This window comes from Haliotis asinina, chromosome 9 (assembly GCF_037392515.1).
Source record: "Haliotis asinina isolate JCU_RB_2024 chromosome 9, JCU_Hal_asi_v2, whole genome shotgun sequence".
NCBI lineage: Eukaryota > Metazoa > Mollusca > Gastropoda > Lepetellida > Haliotidae > Haliotis > Haliotis asinina.
Window position 1 is genome coordinate 11,656,418 of NC_090288.1, and position 20,846 is coordinate 11,677,263.

The 20,846-nt window shown below is 42.5% G+C and overlaps 2 protein-coding genes across 2 annotated transcripts; one reads left to right on the top strand and one right to left on the bottom strand.

The window, feature by feature from the left end:
* The first annotated feature begins 1,425 nt into the window (after positions 1-1,425).
* LOC137296973 (uncharacterized) lies at positions 1,426-7,832 on the top strand. Its single transcript, XM_067828904.1, has 3 exons — positions 1,426-1,755; positions 5,039-5,275; positions 6,750-7,832. The coding sequence occupies exons 1-3, from the start codon at positions 1,527-1,529 to the stop codon at positions 6,980-6,982; spliced, it is 699 nt and encodes a 232-aa protein (XP_067685005.1). The 5' UTR covers positions 1,426-1,526; the 3' UTR covers positions 6,983-7,832.
* A 9,191-nt stretch (positions 7,833-17,023) lies between these two features.
* Positions 17,024-19,434, bottom strand: LOC137296578 (uncharacterized). The gene is made up of 3 exons (XM_067828381.1): positions 19,198-19,434; positions 18,235-18,468; positions 17,024-17,256 (listed from the first exon to the last, which is right to left on the bottom strand). The coding sequence occupies exons 1-3, from the start codon at positions 19,424-19,426 to the stop codon at positions 17,024-17,026; spliced, it is 696 nt and encodes a 231-aa protein (XP_067684482.1). The 5' UTR covers positions 19,427-19,434.
* Between the last annotated feature and the right edge of the window lie 1,412 nt (positions 19,435-20,846).

The window sequence follows — 20,846 nt, forward strand, 5'->3', positions numbered from 1 at the left end:
GAAATGGACTCCACACACTGCACCCATGTTGCGAATGGACCCCGAGTCTTCGGCGTGATGAGCGATTTCCTCCTGTAGCATACGGATATACAATTAGTTATATCAAAACATTCAATGTTTTTCATGGGCGTGAGCACCACTGAAACTGTCGGATTAAAATCGTCATAATTTCCACAAAAACTGTTTGCGATGTGTAAAAAGCACCACTAAGAACATGTCCATCCCTTAAGATGAAAACAGGTTACTTAAAACATGTCATAATTTACAAGGATCGGTCTTTCAGGGGGCTTATGACGTCCAACAATGAGACGCATAGCTCTATCAGATTACATGGTGTAATTTTTTAAGTTCCCTATCTAAATATTCTCATCTATATACACACCTGTAACACAGGTGATAAACGTGACGATTCTTGTGTTGAGAGGAATTCCACAGTCTTATAATTGCTACTTAACTGTAACCGTGTCAATATAGATTTTGCTAAAACGGCAACAATGACACTATTTCGTTGATGTTTAACACCTTTGAAAATAGACAGCGAGACGGGCAGCTGTATTTGTTGAGCTTGTTTGACAACTATATCTTAGTGCCCTACGAGAGCTCTTCTCAATTTCGTTTGGGTGTACAGCTATTTTGGGAAATGTATTTGAAATGTAGACGCTAAAGCGCACAAGGGACTATGACTACCATATTAGGAATTCTGGAAGATAAATTAGTGGACGTCAGTATCAGAAGTTGATAAGATCCACCTTCATCACCGTTGCTTCCGTTCGGACATTCCCGCCTATTTCCGTAAATGCCGAGTTACGAGAGACCGTGTGTATAAGAACTGGGAGAGGCACAAACAGTCTCGCTTGTTTGTGGCGCTTCTCCGGATTTTGTTTGGAATTTGTATATTTTTTGTTTAATTAAGTTCAGGGGAGAAGAACATGAAAGGGTATAAGTTTCTGATAAAGGTATGTTTAAATTTGGGATTTCGAAACACCGGTGCTTTAACGCCTTAAATCTCGCTTAAGTAAACTAATTAAGTAATTAATTATTAGAATTGATTAATCAAATTTTTATTCTGGAGGTGTAATCTAGACCAAACTTGAAAACTAAACAGGCAAAAAGCATCATTTGTGTATTTTTGTGAAATTATCTGTTAATAATCTGATATCACGATATGCCCCACCCCTCGTCTTACTAGCCAATCGCTGACGTGATGCCCGAAGTCGCCAGTCATTTACTTCGCGGATCTATCACGAGGTGAGCACGCGACGTCAAGAAAGGGAACCTATCTCCAATCAACTGTCATATTTGACAAACAGAATGTTCTACAACAGTGACGTCACAAGAGACGAGCCAGGAAACTTTCTATACACCTAGTGGGCGTTCCTTGGTTGTAATAGGTATAAATAAACCTTTATCTCCCATCCAGATCAGAATTCACAGGGATATATGAGAAAACCAGGAGTTCTACCGAGCTCTCGTGTAACTGTTAAAGAACATCAGGTGAATTAGTGCCCCTGAATTTTTATCACATCATGGCATTTCGAATTGTTTTGGCCTGTTTGCTCGTAGCCATGGCAACGGCGACAACATCTGTGGGTAGCTGTGTGGTGAAGAGCAACCCCGATTTCAGACCAGACCCCGATGACTGCTCCGTGTTTTATGTGTGCGCAAATGAGATCTTGTACAAGTTCAATTGTTCGGACAGCGTGTTTGATCCCGTGACCAGGACTTGTGTGGCAAAGGGGTCTACTTACGACAGATGTAAGTACTATTTACCTAATTCTATGTTAAGAGTTTAGTCAGTTTAGTTTTGTGCCGCACTCTGCAATATTCCAACTATATGGCGGCTTCTGTGTTTAAGAAACGCTTAGGTAGCCTAGTGGTTAAAGCGTTCGATCTATCGGGTTCTATGCTCCACATGGTTATAATGTTAGATTCCCGATTGTTGTGTAACCCACCCTGATACTGTTGAAATATTGTGAAAAAACAACTTCACTTTATTTGCAAATAGTCGTTGGATATGTCTGTCCTGAGTGAGTGAGTTTCGTTGTACTCTGCTTTTAGCAATACTGAAGCCCGCAATGGACACCAGGAATGGGATTCGAACATATTACTCATCTGGGGAATCAAACTCGGATCTTCGGCGTGACCGCTAGGCCACCCCACTTTCCCACTGAGATACATGGTCAGTTGGGTACACCAACTGTTACAGCACTGACTTGTCCCAATTTGAATCCCGATGTAGATACACAGTTTGAGGTTCGTTCATGGTGCCATCTGAAATATTACTTATAGCTATGCTAAAGCTTACTTATTCACTAGAGGTACCTAGAGGCTAAAACATTACTGACGATTACATTTTATCAACTCACAATCCTGACACCGATCTGACCGATTCATTTAATATTTGTACAGGTCTGTATGTCGGGGCGGTGGGTTAACGTAATGGTAAGAACGTCCCCTCGTCACGCTGAAAACCTGGGTTTGATTCCTCATATGGGTACAGAGTGTGAAACCCATTTCCGCTATCCCACGCCATGACTTTGCTGGAATATTGCTAAAAAAAATCCATATTCCAGTCACTCACCTTTCATTTCATTTCCAAAATATTGTGTTCTAAAGCAAGCTGTACCTATCGCGTACAGTAATGATTATTTCTGAAACTTGCCGATAATCTTCTTCACAAGCGACCGACATTTCCTTTTCAAAGATCTATTCTCTGTGACGTAAAGCATGACGAGATGAGACGTAATATCTTTCATCCCTCACTTCGCCCTCTAAAAGAAAATCAGAAAATGTCACAAACATCGCTCAAGTCAATAATATTTACAAAATATGACAGTCAGCCAAAGTAGGCGTCCTACAAGGAGCTGGCGCAATACGTCCATGTTTTATTCAAATGTTCTCGTCAGCAAACCGTGAAATACTTCTAAAGACAAAGTCTTGTGTTGTGCAACGCCAAGCCCCGTCGTCGTTGACGCCGCATGTCGGCTTTATGTCGGCCACGTCTTAGCTGAGAACAAAATCGAGGTGTCGTGGTTTCGTACATTGTCACACGTCCCTGTCAACGTGCTGCGAACCCCGTCGGAAACGTTGTGCATGACGATGACATCGCAACTGACAGCAGACATGCAGGATGTGCCTTCGGACTAATCAGACCTTTTGAAGGATTTTTGTCAACTCAGCAAAATCATCATGTCGTTTAGCACAATGGTTAAAAATGGTCTTGTGCCGTCACTCTTTTGTTTTAATTGTGTGCCATATCCAGAAAGCCCTTCCAAAAATGCAATGTTCCATTGTGAAAAATGAGTATTTTATGTGATTCAAGAGTGGTACCCACGTTAAGTGTGGTTGGTTGTGTGCGCGCGTCCGCTCCTAAAAAACGTTACATATAACGGCCTTAAAAATGAGCAGCTGAACTGGATACCGGCACTAAACAAATACTTGCATAATAATAATTATAACAATAATTGGGAGTATGCATGTGAAAGAAAGACCTTTTATGGTTGTATTTGTGTATTGGAGTTATTTAGAACTTACTAAAATTCATTCCACCGTCGTCTCATGCCTTCTGTTAATATGAAGAAATTTCTTCTTTGAGAGTGTTGAACATTATAGCTAATCTTTCAGACAGTGATGTGATGGTGATGAAAGAGTGAGTGAGTTTAGTTTTACGCCGCACGCAGCAATATTCGAGTTATATGGCAGTGCCGAAGAAAGAAACGAAAAGCGTGTTTTGTGCATTTGAGGATTTCAGAATCTACATAGCATGCTGGCTGGTTCACATCTGACCTGCGATGGGTCCATAAACTGCTCTTAGCTCCATTTCCGTGCGGTCGTCTTGAGGGCGGCAGGTGGTTACCACGTGCCTATCGCATGCTTCTACGGGCGCCGTTGCTTCTACGATTTTCAGAAGTTTGACAAAATAGTATCCCCGTAGCCAGGAGGTGGCACTGCACGGGTTCCACTTGAAGACCGCATGGTGATCGTGTGGTAAACGCACGATTTTTTTTTAAAACTGTAGAATTGTAGAAATCGATGAATAGCAGCACGGCCAGCTACCGCACGATCTCCGAGCTGCCTCCGTAAGATCTTCGTACGATTTCTGCGCAGCCTCCATGTAGGTTTGCCTCGGCCTCTTCCCAAGGCACGATACCCGTAGACAATGTCAACACAACAAAGATCGTAACCCGCGGTTATCCACGATGTCTAAGAAACTGTACGGAAAATCGCAGACTTGCTCATCGTACGGCGAACGTGGCATTTGTGATTCAGGTCTGAAGACTATGGAATACTGTAAGGGACATTCTCGTGATCTCGCATTCTCGCGATCTCGACCTTTGGAAACAAACCTAAAAAGACAAAAGTGCGAGAATGCGAGATCACGAGAATGTCCCTTACAGTATTCCATAGAAGACCACCGGTGTCTCAGAAACCGTCTGTGAACTTGAAGAAATTCCTCGTTCAAAGATGTTGAGTACTATTGCTAATCTTTGGGACAATTTATTATTGTAACGGAAGACATCAAAGGTGTAAATTTATACTTCATGACAGGAATAACATACTGTGTTGTACAACCAACGGGCACTACCTTTCAAATATTTTGTGACGAGGGATTTCAAGTGATTCCGTTTTAGATTTATTTTGCATTATAGTAGCTCCTGCTTTGAGAGAATATGATCAGTGAATGTCCCTCGGACTATTTTTAGTCCAGAAACCACGTTATTCTAAAACATAACTTTAGTGCGGAAGCCACATTATTCTGGACTCCATGTGACTCCTAAAATCTTGTTAAACCAGAAACATAGTGAACGTTAAACACAACTCTGACATTGTGTCAAGTTTTTAAACAGACGACATAAAGATGAACGCTTACTTTTTGTGAGAGTGCATTTTTGCGAAATTTTGGTCTCTTTTCCTGATGAGTATAGGTCAATCAGGATTCTATGACATTCTTTGAATCCTGCGAGTCAAGAATCTCTTTAGTCTGAAAACTAAGTATCCATGTATACATTTTGTAATTAAATTTTCAAATGTTTTTCAGGTACGAAGAAGGACACTCCAGCACAGACGGTCATCTGTCTGCCTGGGTCTCGTGCCCTAATTCCCCACCCCGAAAATTGTGCCCAGTACTACAACTGCTCTGCTCCCAGGCAGGGGTACAAGTGGCCGCAACATTTGAGGGAGTGCCCCTTCTCTCAGCTCTACAACGTCATGACGAAACAGTGCGAGCACTACAGTATGGTGAAGTGCGGTGACAGACAAGAGCCCATTAGTCACTGTGAGTATACTGTTCATTATGACTTCCACTACAGAACCTTCTGTTACATGGATCTCTTTTATAGTGAATGAGTCTATATAGTTTTATCCCGCTTTAAGTAATATTCCAGCAACATCGCGGCTGGGGACACCTACAATGAGCTCTTCATACATTGTACCCGTGTAGGGAATGGGATCCATAGTGAGCAAACGAAATAGAAAAGATAAATAGCCCTTAATCGGCATTAATTGAAGGTGTATATTACTTTCCATATTATCACGTTCTGATTAGGAGAGCCGGTGGGTGAGTGAGTAAGTGAGCGAGGTTAGTTTTAGTCCACAATTATCCAGCTTTATTGTGGCCGTCTGTAAATAATCGAGTCTGGACCAGACAATCCAGTGATCAACAGCATGAGCATCGATCTGCGCAATTGGGAACCGATGACTTGTGTCAGCGAAGTCAGCGAACCCGATCCCGTTAGTCACCTCTTCCGACAAATATAATTGCCTTTCATGGCAAGCTTGGGTTGCTGATGACCTGTTCTACCCCGGACCTTCACGTGTCGAGAGACGGTGGGATGGTTTAGTAGTTAAAGCGTTCGCTCTGATCAGGAACACCAGTTTGAACCTCTCCCCACGTCGCTAATTTTAACCAGTGGCAACTCTAAAGCAGAGCTGAGGGTCTGAAACCTATTTCTGGTGCCCCTTTACCATGATATTGCCACTTCCTTTGGCTGGAATAATTGAAGAACCAGTATCAAAACTATTTTACTCACTCACGCGGGACGATATTTATGGTCAGTATGGGACACAATAGGGTGCTGTGAGTTAGGACAGATCTCCACAATGTCTGCTGGTCGTAAGATGGTCGATAACGTGCCATGGTACATGTTGTTCTCAATTTTAATCACTAGTTTGTCTGATCCAGACAGGATTGTTTAATTTCCAATGTCATGAAGCTGAAACATTGCTGAGTACACCATTAAGCTACAAACAAACTACATCAGCCAGTGAGCATATGCCTACTCGAACGTGTGGCGGTTAAGTTACGCAATGGTTAAGCATTTGCCCGTCACGCCTAAGTTTTGGCCACATGGGCTATTTGTAAGATTGCTTCCCTTAGGCGAACCAGTATTCTGTGACGCTGGGTTGGAACCCGGAATCGTCCTAATTCATTCTAATTGTGTCCCCATAAACAGTATACACAGGGTCGCCAAATGGTGAAAGCGATCATTTGTTACGTCAAGGCCTCGGGTTTATTCCCACATCGGTTTCCCCTACATTGACTGTTGATGTACTTAAGCACAGGCAACTGTAGCGCAAATGGGGTTGCGCAGCATAGAGAATATGATCAGTCTTGCAACGTACTTCCCTCGCTTCGGTTCGAAAATTGTTTTACATGTCAAAATGAAATGTCCGTAAAATCATACTCAGTCACTTGAGACGACGTTAAGCCATACTCGCTCATTCATTCTCTCTCTTTCTCTCCTTTACAGGCGACTACCGGGCGAACCAATGCGAAGCCGCTCACTGTATCCCCTGCATAGTGCGCTACCCAAGTTGCAAGGGTCTTCCCGACGGCTTGAACCAGTGGGTAGGGAGGGAGGACTCCCCTTACTATGTCGTGTGTGAGGGTGGACGGATGGTGTATTCGGGTATGTGCACCCAGGAATACGGACCACAGATCTTCGACAAACTGAGGAAGATGTGCGTTGAAGGCACTCCTTAATGACTTAAAGAGCAAGAACCATTTCTATTTCTTGTAGTTGGTATTGTTTCTGAACGTCTTTCATGATTGGTCTTTCCTTACTTGGCAGTGATACTCACGTGAAGTCACGTGATGTGACATTTTCCCGGACTCTTTCGGCGTAATAAACGAACTATACCATTCAAAAGTAGGAGAAATTGTTTTTGGAAGATTGATAAAATGCAACTAACGAAGCCAAAGAGGAACACATGATGAAGAGAAATAAAGGGAAAACATTTTTTCCATTCCTTTGGAAAGGTTTCACCTCTATGGATACATATTATTTTTTCTGATGTGCCTTGTCATTTGCTAGTGGTAAGCTCACAATCTGGAATATCTCTTACTTTGTTTAATGGTTGTGGTGAAAAAGAATCCAGTAAGACATAAATTTTCTTTCATGTGTTCATTGGACTAGATATAGCCAATTACCCAATTAGGAAATACTGAAGACGGTTATGATCACACCCTCTCTTGCCTAATTTATTTTGCAGTTTGTAAAAACTATTTTATTTATGATGCAAAGCTGGTGTTAAGAACTTAAGTATTGGCCAGTCAGTTATTGAATTTGTACACAAGTCCCATTGCTGCTGGTTTAGTTTAGCGTTATTTATTTTTGAATCTGTAATCTTTATTATACACAAAATGTTGTGATTGTACGTTGTTAGTGCTGTGGTGCTTAAACTGGTTGTACCCCTAAACTTGATTTATTAGCGAAAGCCGGTTGTATTCGTGCTGAGATGAAGCTATGCGTTAATACCAGTTTAGTGTTTGTTGAATGTGGTATTTTGTAAATATGTTTGATTGAATAAATATTTCACGAATTATTTCTTTATTCGGTGTCTGTTAATTCTCTACATTCGTCTTGGATGGCGGAGTGATGAGGACATTAACATATTTTATATGGCTCAGTTACTCAGTCTCTGCACTCACTCCTTCACTCCCTCACTCTCAGTCACTCATTCACTGCGTTATTCTCTCACTCCGTCACTTACTCATGCATTTTCTCGTGCACTCACTTCGTCACTCATTCATTCAGTCTCTCGCACACTCACCCCCTCCCCCACTCACTTTCACTCAGTCTGTCACTCACTCATGCACTCACTCAGTGTGCTCCTCCCTTACTTCGTCACTCATTCACTGCGTCACTCTCTCATTTCGTCACTCACTCCGTCACTCATGCACTCACTCTCATGCTCTCATTCCGTCACTCACTCCGTCACTCATGCACTCACCCTCATGCTCTCGTTCCGTCAGTCACTCTGTCACTCATGCACTCACCCTCATGCTCTCGTTCCGTCAGTCACTCTGTCACTCACTGCTTCAATTTCTCACTCCGTCACTCACTCGCGCACCATATCAGAATGTGCATTGCGATTGTGACAAGTGCATATGGCCAAACTACAATCTGACGTCTTTGAATGGCGTTTTATGATACTCTTACTTCATATATTATATATTCGTATATTTTTACATCCTTAACTATTGACACTGAGACACGATGCACCTAAAGGCTCTGTTTATGGATGTCGACTTCAACAAGGAATAAAAAGATACCCCGAAACTGCGTGTTCCTTTGTCAGAATTTGACATTAATAATTTTCTTTTTGTACATCACCTCTAAGTGTCAGCTAGTACTCATAGTTTTTGCATCACATGGAGGGCTGACATATTCTTGCACACAAAAAACATGCTTGGAATAGACGATTTGAGTTAAGTGCTCCGTTTTTGCGCTTAACAACATTCATATTAAATGAAATGATTTCTACATGTAACACATATCCAACACTTGTATCCTTTTCATTATCCTTAAGTTTATTACACGACACATTATACAAAATCTTCATACCTTGTCAAACACGCTAGCTACGCGGGCGACAAAGATAAGTGACAGAAGTAGGGTTCAGTGGTGCTCATGCTGTTGATGACTGGGTTGTCTGGTCCAGACTCGATCCCTTACAGACCCCCTCCATATAACTGGAATACTGCTTGAGCGCGACATTACACAATAAACGAACAGAATGAAACCGCCTGACCGTGCATCGTTTCAAATATATATGTGAGAATATTGTATGGTCTGGTCAAGATGGTGACGGGGCGTTGACGTAGACCAGCGGTTAAACGCTCGCTCGTCTAGCCGAAGACCAGGGTTCGATCCCCACATGTGTGAAGCCCATTTCTGTTGTCCCTTGTGTTTGTCGTATTCGCTCAAAACTTTAAACACTTATCTCTGTCGTTGAGCTATTAGACAAGTCTCTAAGGTAATAGTAAATACGTTCAGTGATAACTTCTATAAAATTTCAACATTTCTCTGAGAGAGTGGTCTGGCATTATCTGGACGCGCCTCGTTAAAGGATACAATTACTATACGCCAATGGACTTACCATTCTGTACAACCTTGGAGCAAGACTATTAAGTTATATAAACAGTACGTTTATTTGCTTCTTTGATACTCAATGCACGAGTATATCCATCCTCGGTATATCCATCGTATATATTCCGGTAAATATACACTATACGCTGGACGTATATACAACTCTGTTCCTCTGCATGATTTGTGTTGTTTAGTTTAATCGGTTAGGTAATTTAAAAAGCGAAAGTGAGTTGTGATTGGTACGCTCAACTTCCCAGCGCAGACACCTGATTGGCCAGCCGAGGGAGGTAAAACAATGGTATAGTCGAGATTTGTCGGAACGTATATCCTGGAGATATCGAGGATGGAGTATATTTATGCTTGCAGAGAATCGTGTGGTGTGGGAGGATCATATGCTTCGCCTTGGATTCGAAATTAGCCAATACGGTATGTGCATATACGTATATAATTAGACTCTTTCAGTGTTGCCACATCCCGTAGAGTACAGTACACAACCCCGTGCACAACCCCGTGCACTTAGAAGAACTCAATAATCGATTGGTATATAGGCAGACTTTAAACACCTAGTTGCGGGTACAGCAACGTGCAGTAAACTTGGACAAAGTTCTGTGACTATTGGTCACAGGCCACCCAGCTGCGAATGGGTACCTCGTAAGGATGAGAAAGCCACAATAACTTGGTGCGAGTTGTGTGATCCCCTGGAAGTTGAGATTGAGAATACTATATGCTGTTGGTACTGATATCCAATAAAAATACCAACACTTTGAGCATGTACTAGTTGCGTGGATATGTGCGCTATATAAATATCCAATAATATAATGCTAATAAGAATACCCTTTCTGGAATAGGCCCATATACAGACTCAGAAGAATCCCAGCCAACAAATCTTATCTTGTACTTTTTAATAAACCCAGTGAATGTATTTATATCATCGGATTTTCTGTCCCTTTTGACAGCAATGTGATTGGCAAGACTCAGGAAAAGCATGGTAAGTATGCGGACGTCGCCTTTGAAATGTCTTGCTTGCATCAAAAGTACACAGTCGTCAGGTTCCCATTGTTCTCGGTGCCCTTGGTACCTCCTGATCTCTTGGCGCAGATGAGGAGAGTGCCCGTGTTCTCCACCGGGAGCACAGCCCTTCTGACACTCTGGGTAATGCAGTGTTGGGGAGTCCCCAAAGTTCTTGGTGGGTTTGACGAGGCAGTGTTTCCTGTGATAAGTGTCTTTCCCGGTCTGGGCTGCGTGTAGAGGGGGCAAGGGAACTGAGCTGACAATGGCTCTTACCAGTCTGTGCTGGATGCATTTTTTAAAAATCTGTAAAGCATAATAGGACAATTATATTGCATGAGTTCGTAAGTATTTTCATAACTCTCTTTAGTTCTGGTAACATACAAACTGAATACTAGTATTGCTGATCTTTGTTAGATTCAGAGCTACAACACATGACACAGGAGAGTGGTTTCTTTCATGGTCAAAGATGACCTTAATTTGTTTCTGACTTCTGAGCTTTTACTTTTCTGTGGGTTTTAAAAGATACATCTTCAGCCCAATTTAGTAATACCATTACAAAACTGCCATTTTCACGTGACACAAAATAATGATAATTTACTTATTTCTTATAATATCAAAATAACGGGTTCGACCTTTGAGTGACATTAACCTGATTAAGATATAAGTAAAATTTCGATTCATTCTGAAAGCAACATTTTAATGAAACATTTTTTAGACATTTTGATCTCATCTACAGACACACGATGTGTGAGCGGCGGGTGTTGTACTTGCTGATGGCAAGAATGGACGCCCTGGACTCTCTTTAGTAGGACTTTCTTTCTTAATGATGTGGTGTTGTGTTGTGTTGTGAGCTGTGTTGTGTATGTGTGTTGTATTTCTGTGTCGTGTTGAGTGAGGGCGTTGTGTTTGTTGTGTTGTGTATGTGTTGTGTATGTTCTGTGAGGTGAATTAGGTTTCATTATTATTGCATGTATTGGTTGACGTGTGTGCTGCAGTAGGTTTTGTTTGTTGTGACTGTCCGTGCTGTGCAGAAGACACGGTAGTGAACCGTAGGAGGTCGTCGACAGAGTGAGTGAGTGAGTGTTTACCCTCAAACCTGTTTCTTCAGCGAGAGTAGCTTAAGCGTTAGACCTCCGGCCCTGGCACAAGTCAGTCATGAGAGTTGGGCATGGCCAGGGGCGTTGCTCGGTGGGGGGTAAAAGAAGGGAAAGTGGATAAGTACCTTCTAGTGGAATGCTGTGTGTCTGTGATGTTCGGCTTCAGTGGTGGAGCGGACATTTGTCCTCTCACAAACAAGTCTTTAATCAGGGGGCGGCTGGGTAGTCAAGTAGTTAAAGCGTTCACTCATCACGCCGAAGATCCGGGTTCGATTTCCTGCGTGGATGCAATGTGTGTAGCATGTGCACTTTCAGTTGTCTCTATATTGCTAAAGGCGATGTAAAACCATACTCACTCACTTTAACTTGGCCCTACTTACTGTTTCAGCATCAGCGTTCATTCTAGACGCAATCGACGTAAGACTACGACGGAGACACCGATGCCCCACCCTGTTCGACGTGCCCAGTATTATAAGTGCAACGCCCCCGAGGGTTCGCGTACCTCTTTGGAGAGGAATGCCCCTACCTACAACTGTACAGCCCTATCCAGGAGACATGGGTGAGTGAATGTGGTTTTACCCCGCTTTCAGAATAGTGGGTGGGTCAACAAAACGGGCTCCACACGCTACCCACGTAGAGCGGGTGACGATCGAACGCTCAGACCAGTAGGCTACGCCGCCGGTGGGTGATATGTCTAGGGAATATTATTGAATACATTGATGGTGTTGGCTGCCAGTTTTGTTTCAATATAATCCCGTCCGATTTCCATTCTCAATGATGCTGGAACGCTCGGATCCTACCTGCGTATCGGTCTTTCTCTTGTTTGAAAACGGAAACCAAAAGCATGGTGTGGTGGTTTCTGTGTCTCCCAATCAAGTTTTTAAATATTTTGTTGTTTGGGGAAAGTGGGAAATTTTATGAGCGATTCCAATGGTTGTATGATGTTGCATTAATGAGTGTTGACTGATTGTTGTTTAACACCTCATCACGGAGGCATTATCAGTGCGTGTGTGTGCGCGCGTGTGTGTATACATGTATACATTCATACATACATAGACATGTCATGGCGGTAGGGACTGTGAGGCACCGTGTTACTCAAGAGTGAGTGGTTCAGCGTATGGCTGAAGGAGTGGTTGGGTGAGTGGTTGAGCGAGTGGTTGAATGATGAATTGGCGAGTATTGGGCCTATTCCAGTGTGACGTTAATGAGTGAATGAACCGCACTGGAGACAAGGAAATATTTTGTCCATGAGAATTCAAGCCGCTTTTCAGCGAAGTTTCTCATTACAACGCTCAGAAACACTACAACGATGAATAACAGACACCGACAAACAATAAGTGGTGGACAATTGTATTTAGTCAAACAGACTTACACAGTGCAATATCTGACATACACTGTTGTCATAGTAATCGAGGAGAGAAAGTAAAATATCCTATACTTGGATAATAATAATTAGAAGGAATGCAGGTTATAAAAGCAGAGCAGATATTAACCATTGTGTTAGCTTGACGCGAGTATCGCTGGCAAATAAGGAATAGCCAGTCATCAAAGTGTAGCTTCAGAAACAGTACTAAGTGCAAGAAATTGAGAATCTTCTGGATTTTCATGTCTTCGAGCAGTTCGCTTAAAGCACGTCCTCTTGAATTTGTCAAAAATCTGTCCCTCCCGTGAACATAGCCCAATATGAACCACACGTTCGTTGACACATACGACAAAGAAGGCGTGGACATACATGCATGTTCATCCCCAACCACTCGTTCAAGCCGTCGGGAAGACCCTTGCAACATGAGTAGGTCACATAGCAGGTTGGCAGCGAATAGTCTCGCAGTGGTTCACACGGTAGTCGGAATTAAAAAAAGAAAAAGTGAGTGAATGAGTATGGGTTATTGCAGGTTTGAAAGTTAATTAAGACGTACCAAGGCGTGAAGGTTAGACGTGGGAGGGAACCCCGAAGTAATGCATGTCTAAGAAACCTACCAGTTACCATATAAATGTTACACGAGATACCGCCAGTAATTGGCTTGTTATGTTATAACTGTGAATATAAGAGCGAGTTAGCCTCCCTGGCAAATAGAATGCATTTCACAATGAAATGTTACACAAAACCTTATCCGAAAGGAAGCATATTCAACTTAAAAATATTTTCTCTGAAATCGCCAGTAAGGTTGAAGATGGTCATTTGGATGTTTCAAGAATCTTCTTCAAGAAGAATATGGCCTCTTTTACAACTGCCACAAAGTCTTCAACGTCGAAGGTTTCTCATGTTTAACTTTTCAATTAAATTAAAAAGGTTATGTTTATTCTTGTGACTTGTATTAACTGTCCAAGAGGTTTTACCACGTCAAGGGGTTTTACAAAATGTAAAATATAACCTGATGTGAAATTTCAAACTTGACCCGTGGTAAAACCTACGGAGAGGGTTTTACAAGAAATGAAGTAATCTGAAAATCAACACCTTTTGTATTATACAGTTATACGAGAGCTCAGTAGATTTAAGCCCCTGCAGAAAATGTTTTATCGTATACATTTGTGAATTGTGAGAGAGGTGAGAGCTAAAAGCGTATCTGTACCTATTTCAGACAGGCACTCCCACCATGTATATAGATTGTTTCTTGGCAGGTTTTTGTAATGATGCCATCCCTGTCAAAGGTTCTGTTTGTCTAATCTGACACCTGATTGGATATTCCTGGTGTGACCCCGCGAGCGCCGCCTGGTGATGGATAAGCGACGAAACTGACCTTGTGCTTGTCTTAAATCACATTAGCGATTGGTTAGGGAGACGAGTTGGTTAGTTTTGGTTTTTCGTCGCTTTAGTAACTATTCCAGCACCATCATGATTCGGAAAGCAAAAAATAGGCTTCAGACACTGCGCCTAACAGCAGGAGTGAGTGAGTTTAGTTTCACGCCCCACTCAGCAATATTCCACCTATATGGCCGCGGTCTGTAAATAATCGAGTTTGGGCCAGACAATAAAGCTATCAACAGTATGAGCATCGATCTGCGCAATTGGGAACCGATGACGTGTGTCAACCAAGCCATCGAACCTGACCACCCGATCCCATTAGTCGTCTCTTACTACAAGCATAGTCGCCTTTCAGCAGGAGTAAACCAAAAGTGCTCTTATAAATGCTGAGACTTTACCCTAATGATAATTGTATGTGGGTCCCTATATGTAACGAGTCAGTTTGAAAGAATTATCATGATTTTTACGCCGATTTTAGCAAAATTCCTGCAATATCACAACCTTGGATATCGGAAATTCACACTGTGTACCCATGTAGAGATTCGAACCCATGTCTCCGGCGGGACGAATAGTAGGTTTAAAACTTAAGAAATACAGTGTTTTTCATTGAATCATGTTTGTCGCATGTTCATTAATTCGTGTTGCGAGTTAGTGAGTTTGGTCTAAAACAACGGTTAGCAGTATTCCGTCCGATTCAAAGGTTAACGTCTTGCCATGACCTTCCACATATCCAGGTCAGACAGAGGTGAAGGTCAACGTCAAATATGTCACAGACACTGACGAAACAAACTAACGCGTTGCAAGAAGAGTTTCATAGCAGAGCGCTTTAATAGTACACTGCAAACGTACGTGTCTTGTGACAAAATACAAACAGTACTGTCATTACGTGTCAAGAACAGCTGAAAACCAACACGCCGAGATAAATCATCGTGTCGGTCAGATAAACGTTATGAACCGAATTGCGTTTGCCAGATTCGTCAGCGAGATTTGAATATCTAAATTTAAATCATCATTATAAATATTCAATTATTTTTTGTCAACGTTAGCCCTTCTTTTTACAGAGAAAATAATTAATAATATTTCTCAATCTGTATTATTCACAACTTTAATTGACTGATCAAATATTATGATTAATTACCTTATTAACTAAACAAGGTGACGTTTAAAACGATAACGGTATTTGTGTTTTAAAATCCCAAATTTATGCGCAAGTAAAAACGAAAATGGAACCCTTTCGTTTTTACTACAGTACGAAATACCAAAACAAGTAACAGTAAACATGTGCGACAGTGTTTGTACAAGCTCCGGTTTTCATGCATGTAGTCTGTTACGTATAAATTAGCATCCTCTCGGGTCCGCCCACACAATAAATATTTAGTTATACTGAAGATATTAGATCAGGCTGACAGTGGAAACATGGTCAGGTAACAGGCCTTCTGTTTGGCTGTGTCTGTCTACAGACTACAATCCCCTATACAGTGCTTCCCAAATGAGAAGTCATATCGTGTGGGTTTGTGTGGGTTTCAGTGTCTGCATTTGTGTTACTCTGTATGTATGTTTGCGTGGCTCTGTATATATTCTTGTGTGGCTGTGTGTGTTTATGCAGTTCTGTATATATGTTTGTGTGGCTGTGTGTGTTTGTGTGACCCTTTATGTATGTTTGTGTGACTGTGTGTTTGTGTGGTTCCGTATGTGTGTTTGTGTGTCTGTGTGTGTTTGTGTGGTTCTGTATGTATGTTTGTGTGACTGTGTGTTTGTGTGGTTCCGGATGTATGTTTGTGTGTCTATATGTGTTTGTGTGGTTCCGTATGTGTTTGTGTGTCTGTATGTGTTTGTGTGGTTCTGTATGTATGTTTGTGTGACTGTGTGTTTGTGTGGCTGCGGATGTATGTTTGTGTGTCTATATGTGTTTGTGTGGCTCCGTATGTATGTTTTTGTGTCTGTATGTGTTTGTGTGGCTCCGTATGTATGTTTGTGTGTCTGTATGTGTTTGTGTGGTTCTGTACATGTAGCTTTTTAAAGTGGAGAACATAAGCTCCTTGAAGTCGAGATAGAACACTACCACAGAAACACCACCACGTCACAACGTGACAATGTCCCTTCCCGGATTCCACAGTTTCTTAACAGTTCAGTATAACTTGGCATTATCAACCTCACTAGCTGCGTTACTTTCAACATATTCCCCACTGTTCCATTGTCGCTCAGCTTTTCTCATCTGTTGTCTGAACACTCTCTCTGAGTCTTTATTGTCAATGTAAACCTGTTTTTCTGTTTGGTGTTTTTGTCTTTCTGTATATGTGTTAGTGTGACTGTGTCTGTGTAGCTCTGTATTTATGTGCAGAGTGCGGTTGTACGCTAGGAAAGACTTCAATGGAGAATACACTACGCGGAGAAAAGAAATAATCGGTACAGAAATATATTTATACAAACATTTGCACAAGTTACAATATTCAAGACATGCTGAAGTAACACTGACGGCCAGTTCATCTAGAATCGTAAAATATCCTATATTTGGTTAATACTTAAAGTAGAGCGATTGCAGATTAAGAACGCAGAGCAAACGTTAACCATCACGTGAGTTTGATGTGAGTGTAACTGCCAAATAAGGAATAGCCAGTCGAATCTTCAATCTTTTAATCAATAAACAAAAGCCACAGGCTTATAGTACAATATTGCCATGGAAACATAGCTTCAGAAATGGTTCCAAAAAAAAGGAATCGAAATGGTTCTTGATCATCGAGATGGTTCTTGATCATCGAGATGGTTCTTGATCATCGAGATGGTTCTTGATCATCATGCTTTCAATCGAGGAGTTCAACGCACATCCTCTTGACTTTGTCGAAAGTCTGTGGTCCGTACTCCTGTGAACATTTCCCCGAATACACCATACGTTCGTTGATGCACACGGCAAAGTAGGCCGGATCATACATCCCTACCCATTCGTTCAAGCCATCGGGAAGACCTTTGCAAACAGGATAGGTCAAATAGCAGGGTCTGCAATGAGCGCGTTGACACTGATATTGACGGTAGTCGCCTGTCGTGGAGAAATAGAGTGGGTGAGTGAGTGAAGGAGTTTAACGCTGGTTTGTAAATTAAGATGTATCAAGGCGTGTACACTTGGCCTGGGAGGGAACCCCGGAGTAATGCATGCCTTAGAAGCTGACCACGTACCAAATATATGTAACACCACAAATCACCCCAAATCAATGGCTTGTTGTGTTATAACAGTGAGGAAATCGAGTATTCTGTGAAATGAACTCGTTACTGGGCAGCATAATAAATCATGTCGGAAACAGTTAATGTGATAGTGGCGTTTGCTGTGTTTTCAGCCATTGTTGCGAGTCAGGCACAACCCCAGTCCGGATCGGTAACAATATCACGTATGGTCACTAAGAATAGAAGTCAAGCGTCTCATGACAACATAACGATAAATCATGCATATGATGCCCCAAGAATCTGACAATTGGAGGGTGGCGCCTTATTTCAACAGAGGGCTTCCATGCTGAGGAGAGGGGAATAAACTGGTTTTCTTGATCCCCGTCTGATTACATAATGTACCCAGTCACACATTATAGTTTAAAGCCGACCAAGTCTTAAATGATTACACAGAGCCATTTAGAAAGTCGATAAATGTAACTTATGTTACATTTGGGATAATCATTACACTTGCTTAGTAAAGTATGTGGCTTCTAGAGCTTTTGTTGAGTTGGGTCCCATCAGGGATTCGAACCCACACCTTCAGGCTCAGGCACACAAAGTCAGCCGCCTAAGTCCTTCATTCCCAGCGACTTTGTGTGCTGGCGATTGGGTGTCTGTCTCTGAGGGTGTGGATTCGAATCCCGGATGGGATTCAACACAACAAAAATACTAAAATCTGTACGTTACTAAGACAGTGTGATCCCATATATAGTATGTGGGGGGTATGTTATTATGTCTTAAGTGTTCACATTTTGACCCGATTTAAAGAGGGCAACGGTTTCCCTTCAAACGTAACGGTTCATGATATACTCACAATGAGCTGTAGGTTCAAATATGTCGCCGCAGTCGACCATGGTGTAGTGCTCACACTGTTTCGTGTTGACGTTGTAAAGTTGTGGGTGGGGACACTCCCTCAGATGCTCAGGCCAGGAATACCTCTGCTTGGACGCGGAACAGTTGAAGTACTGGGCACAATGGGAGGGGTGGGGAATCAGGGCTGTAGACTCGGGGGGACAGCTTGCCTCTGTCTCCTTCTCTGTCTCGGTACCTGGAATTTAAGTGCGGCATGATATAAGGGCTTGAGGGACCGCTCATAATTTGGGTAGTGATGGTGATTTTTATGGAGACGCATGTACAATGTGAACTGAGTGAGTGTGTTTAGGTTTACTCCGCAATATTCCAACTATATGGTGGCGGTCTGTAAATAATCGAGTCTGGACCAGACAATCCACTCATCAACAGCATGAGCATCTCCCTGCGCAACTGGGAACCGATGACATGTGTCAACCAAGGCAGCGAGCCTGACCACCCGATGCCTTTAGTCGCCTCTTTCGACAAGCATAGTCGCCTTTTATGGCAAGCATGGGTTGTTGAAGGCCTATTCTACCCCGGAACTTCACGGGTCCAATGTGAATTGACCCACATACAGAAAAAAATATACATTTCCGAGTACGAAAATAAACATTGACCCTTATATGACCCGTGTGAATCCTTGTAGAAAGTACGTGAAACATCTGACGTTCATCATGGCCGACAGCTCAAGTTGCATAACACAAGGATGGTATGAGAATCGATTCAAATGATTCGCCTGATTGAGAGATGCCATGAACGTACTCCGTTTAGTTCCCCTCGCTTTGCGTTATATTCCACCACAGCAGAAATTGGTTTTCCTAATTAGACCATGGGGAGAATCGAATCCAGGCTTTAGGCGTGACGAGCGAACGCTGTAACCACTTGGCTACCCTTCCACAGTCTGAATTTAGAGTTTAATACTTACAGCTGTCGTAGATGGATCCTGGGGAGGCGCATGTTTGGGTCCAAGGATCGAACACAAGGTTTGAACAGTCGTATTTGTACAAGTTATTATTTACGCACAAATAATACACCGAGCAGTCATCGGGATCCGCTCTGTAATCCGGGCTGGTTGTAGCCACACAGCTACCCACGGGTGTTGAAGCTGTTGCCATGGCTACAACTAAACATGCGAGTACAATTCGAAATACCATGACGAAAGATAGATTTGGGACAGTATCATACAGTTGTACGAGAGCTTCGTAAATTCAAACCCATTTCCCGTGTATGTCTGTGAATTGTGGCCGAGATGAGAGCTAAACGCGCATTTATACCTATGTCGGTCTGGAACTCCCACTATGTATATAGATGTTTCTAGGCGTGTTTTTGTAGTGACGTCACCGCCGTGAAAGTTCCTGTTTGTCTAATCTGACACCTGGTTGGATATTCCTGGTGTGACACCGAGAGCGCCGCCTGGTGATGAATAAGCGACGAAGCTGACTTTGGGCTTGTTGTAGATCACCTTACCGATTGGTTAAAGGCTCAAGTTAGTGAGCAAAACACACGCAAGATTTATGGATGTCAACTTCTTTATTGTGAATAACACGACGTTTCGGAGTGTGAGCTTGCTCCTCCATCTCAAGAACGTCGTGTTGTTCATAATAAGGAAGTTGACATCCATATACTCTTGCTTTTCTGATCAAACATAAGCTGTCCAGACTGAATGTCTCCAGTCGCACCTTTGCCACAGGACATCTTGAGGCTGGAGAGTTCCAGCCTTCAGTGGCATGTAATTTCAACTGGCACCATGGCCAGGACACAATATTCTTTACCTCAATTCAACCCAAGATCGCCCTGGAAGTTGAAGACCAAGAGTCACCTCCCCTGCAGGAGATAGCTCCATCCGGGGCTTTCAAATGCTGAATGCTGCTGCCATAGAAAGAAAAAAAACCAAAAAAAAAAACCGGACACGATCATGGATCGAGGAGTTATCTGACTCCAGTCAGTAATCATGGGGATTAGACCAAGAAAGTGGCATCGAGACGTTTACATCGCCGACACCATATGCGATGGAGCAACACTGTACAGGTACAGACTTTGAAACACCGAGAGACGGTGGAGCGACTGAGTGGTTAAAGTGTCATGCCAGGATTCGATTCCCAACATGGACACAGTGTGTGGAGCCTATTTCTGGTGTTCCACATCCTGATATTGCCCAAACCCAAAATACTGATACTGAAAACTCACTCACTCACTCACTCACCCACTCACTCACTCTGAAACACTGAAAGTTATGAACAGAATTGCGTTTAACTATTTCTTTCCACGAGATTTGGATATTGTGGAGGGTCATATCCATGTGTATACATGGAGATTGGACATGGCTCTGGATCCGAGGAATCTGACAGCAAATCGGTTCATCAACCAACTTCTACAGCGTCATGCCCCCCCCCCCCCCCCCCCGATAATTAATCGACAGAGAGAACAGTTTCACCGTGAAAATGATATTTTACATACTTATCTTTACTGTTGACGTCCTTCACAATTTAAATGCCAATGTCTTGCCATATCTGACTCTAAAGGCGATAGAGCATCTTTTGGAAGATCCAGAGAGACGTGAAGATCAACGTCAAC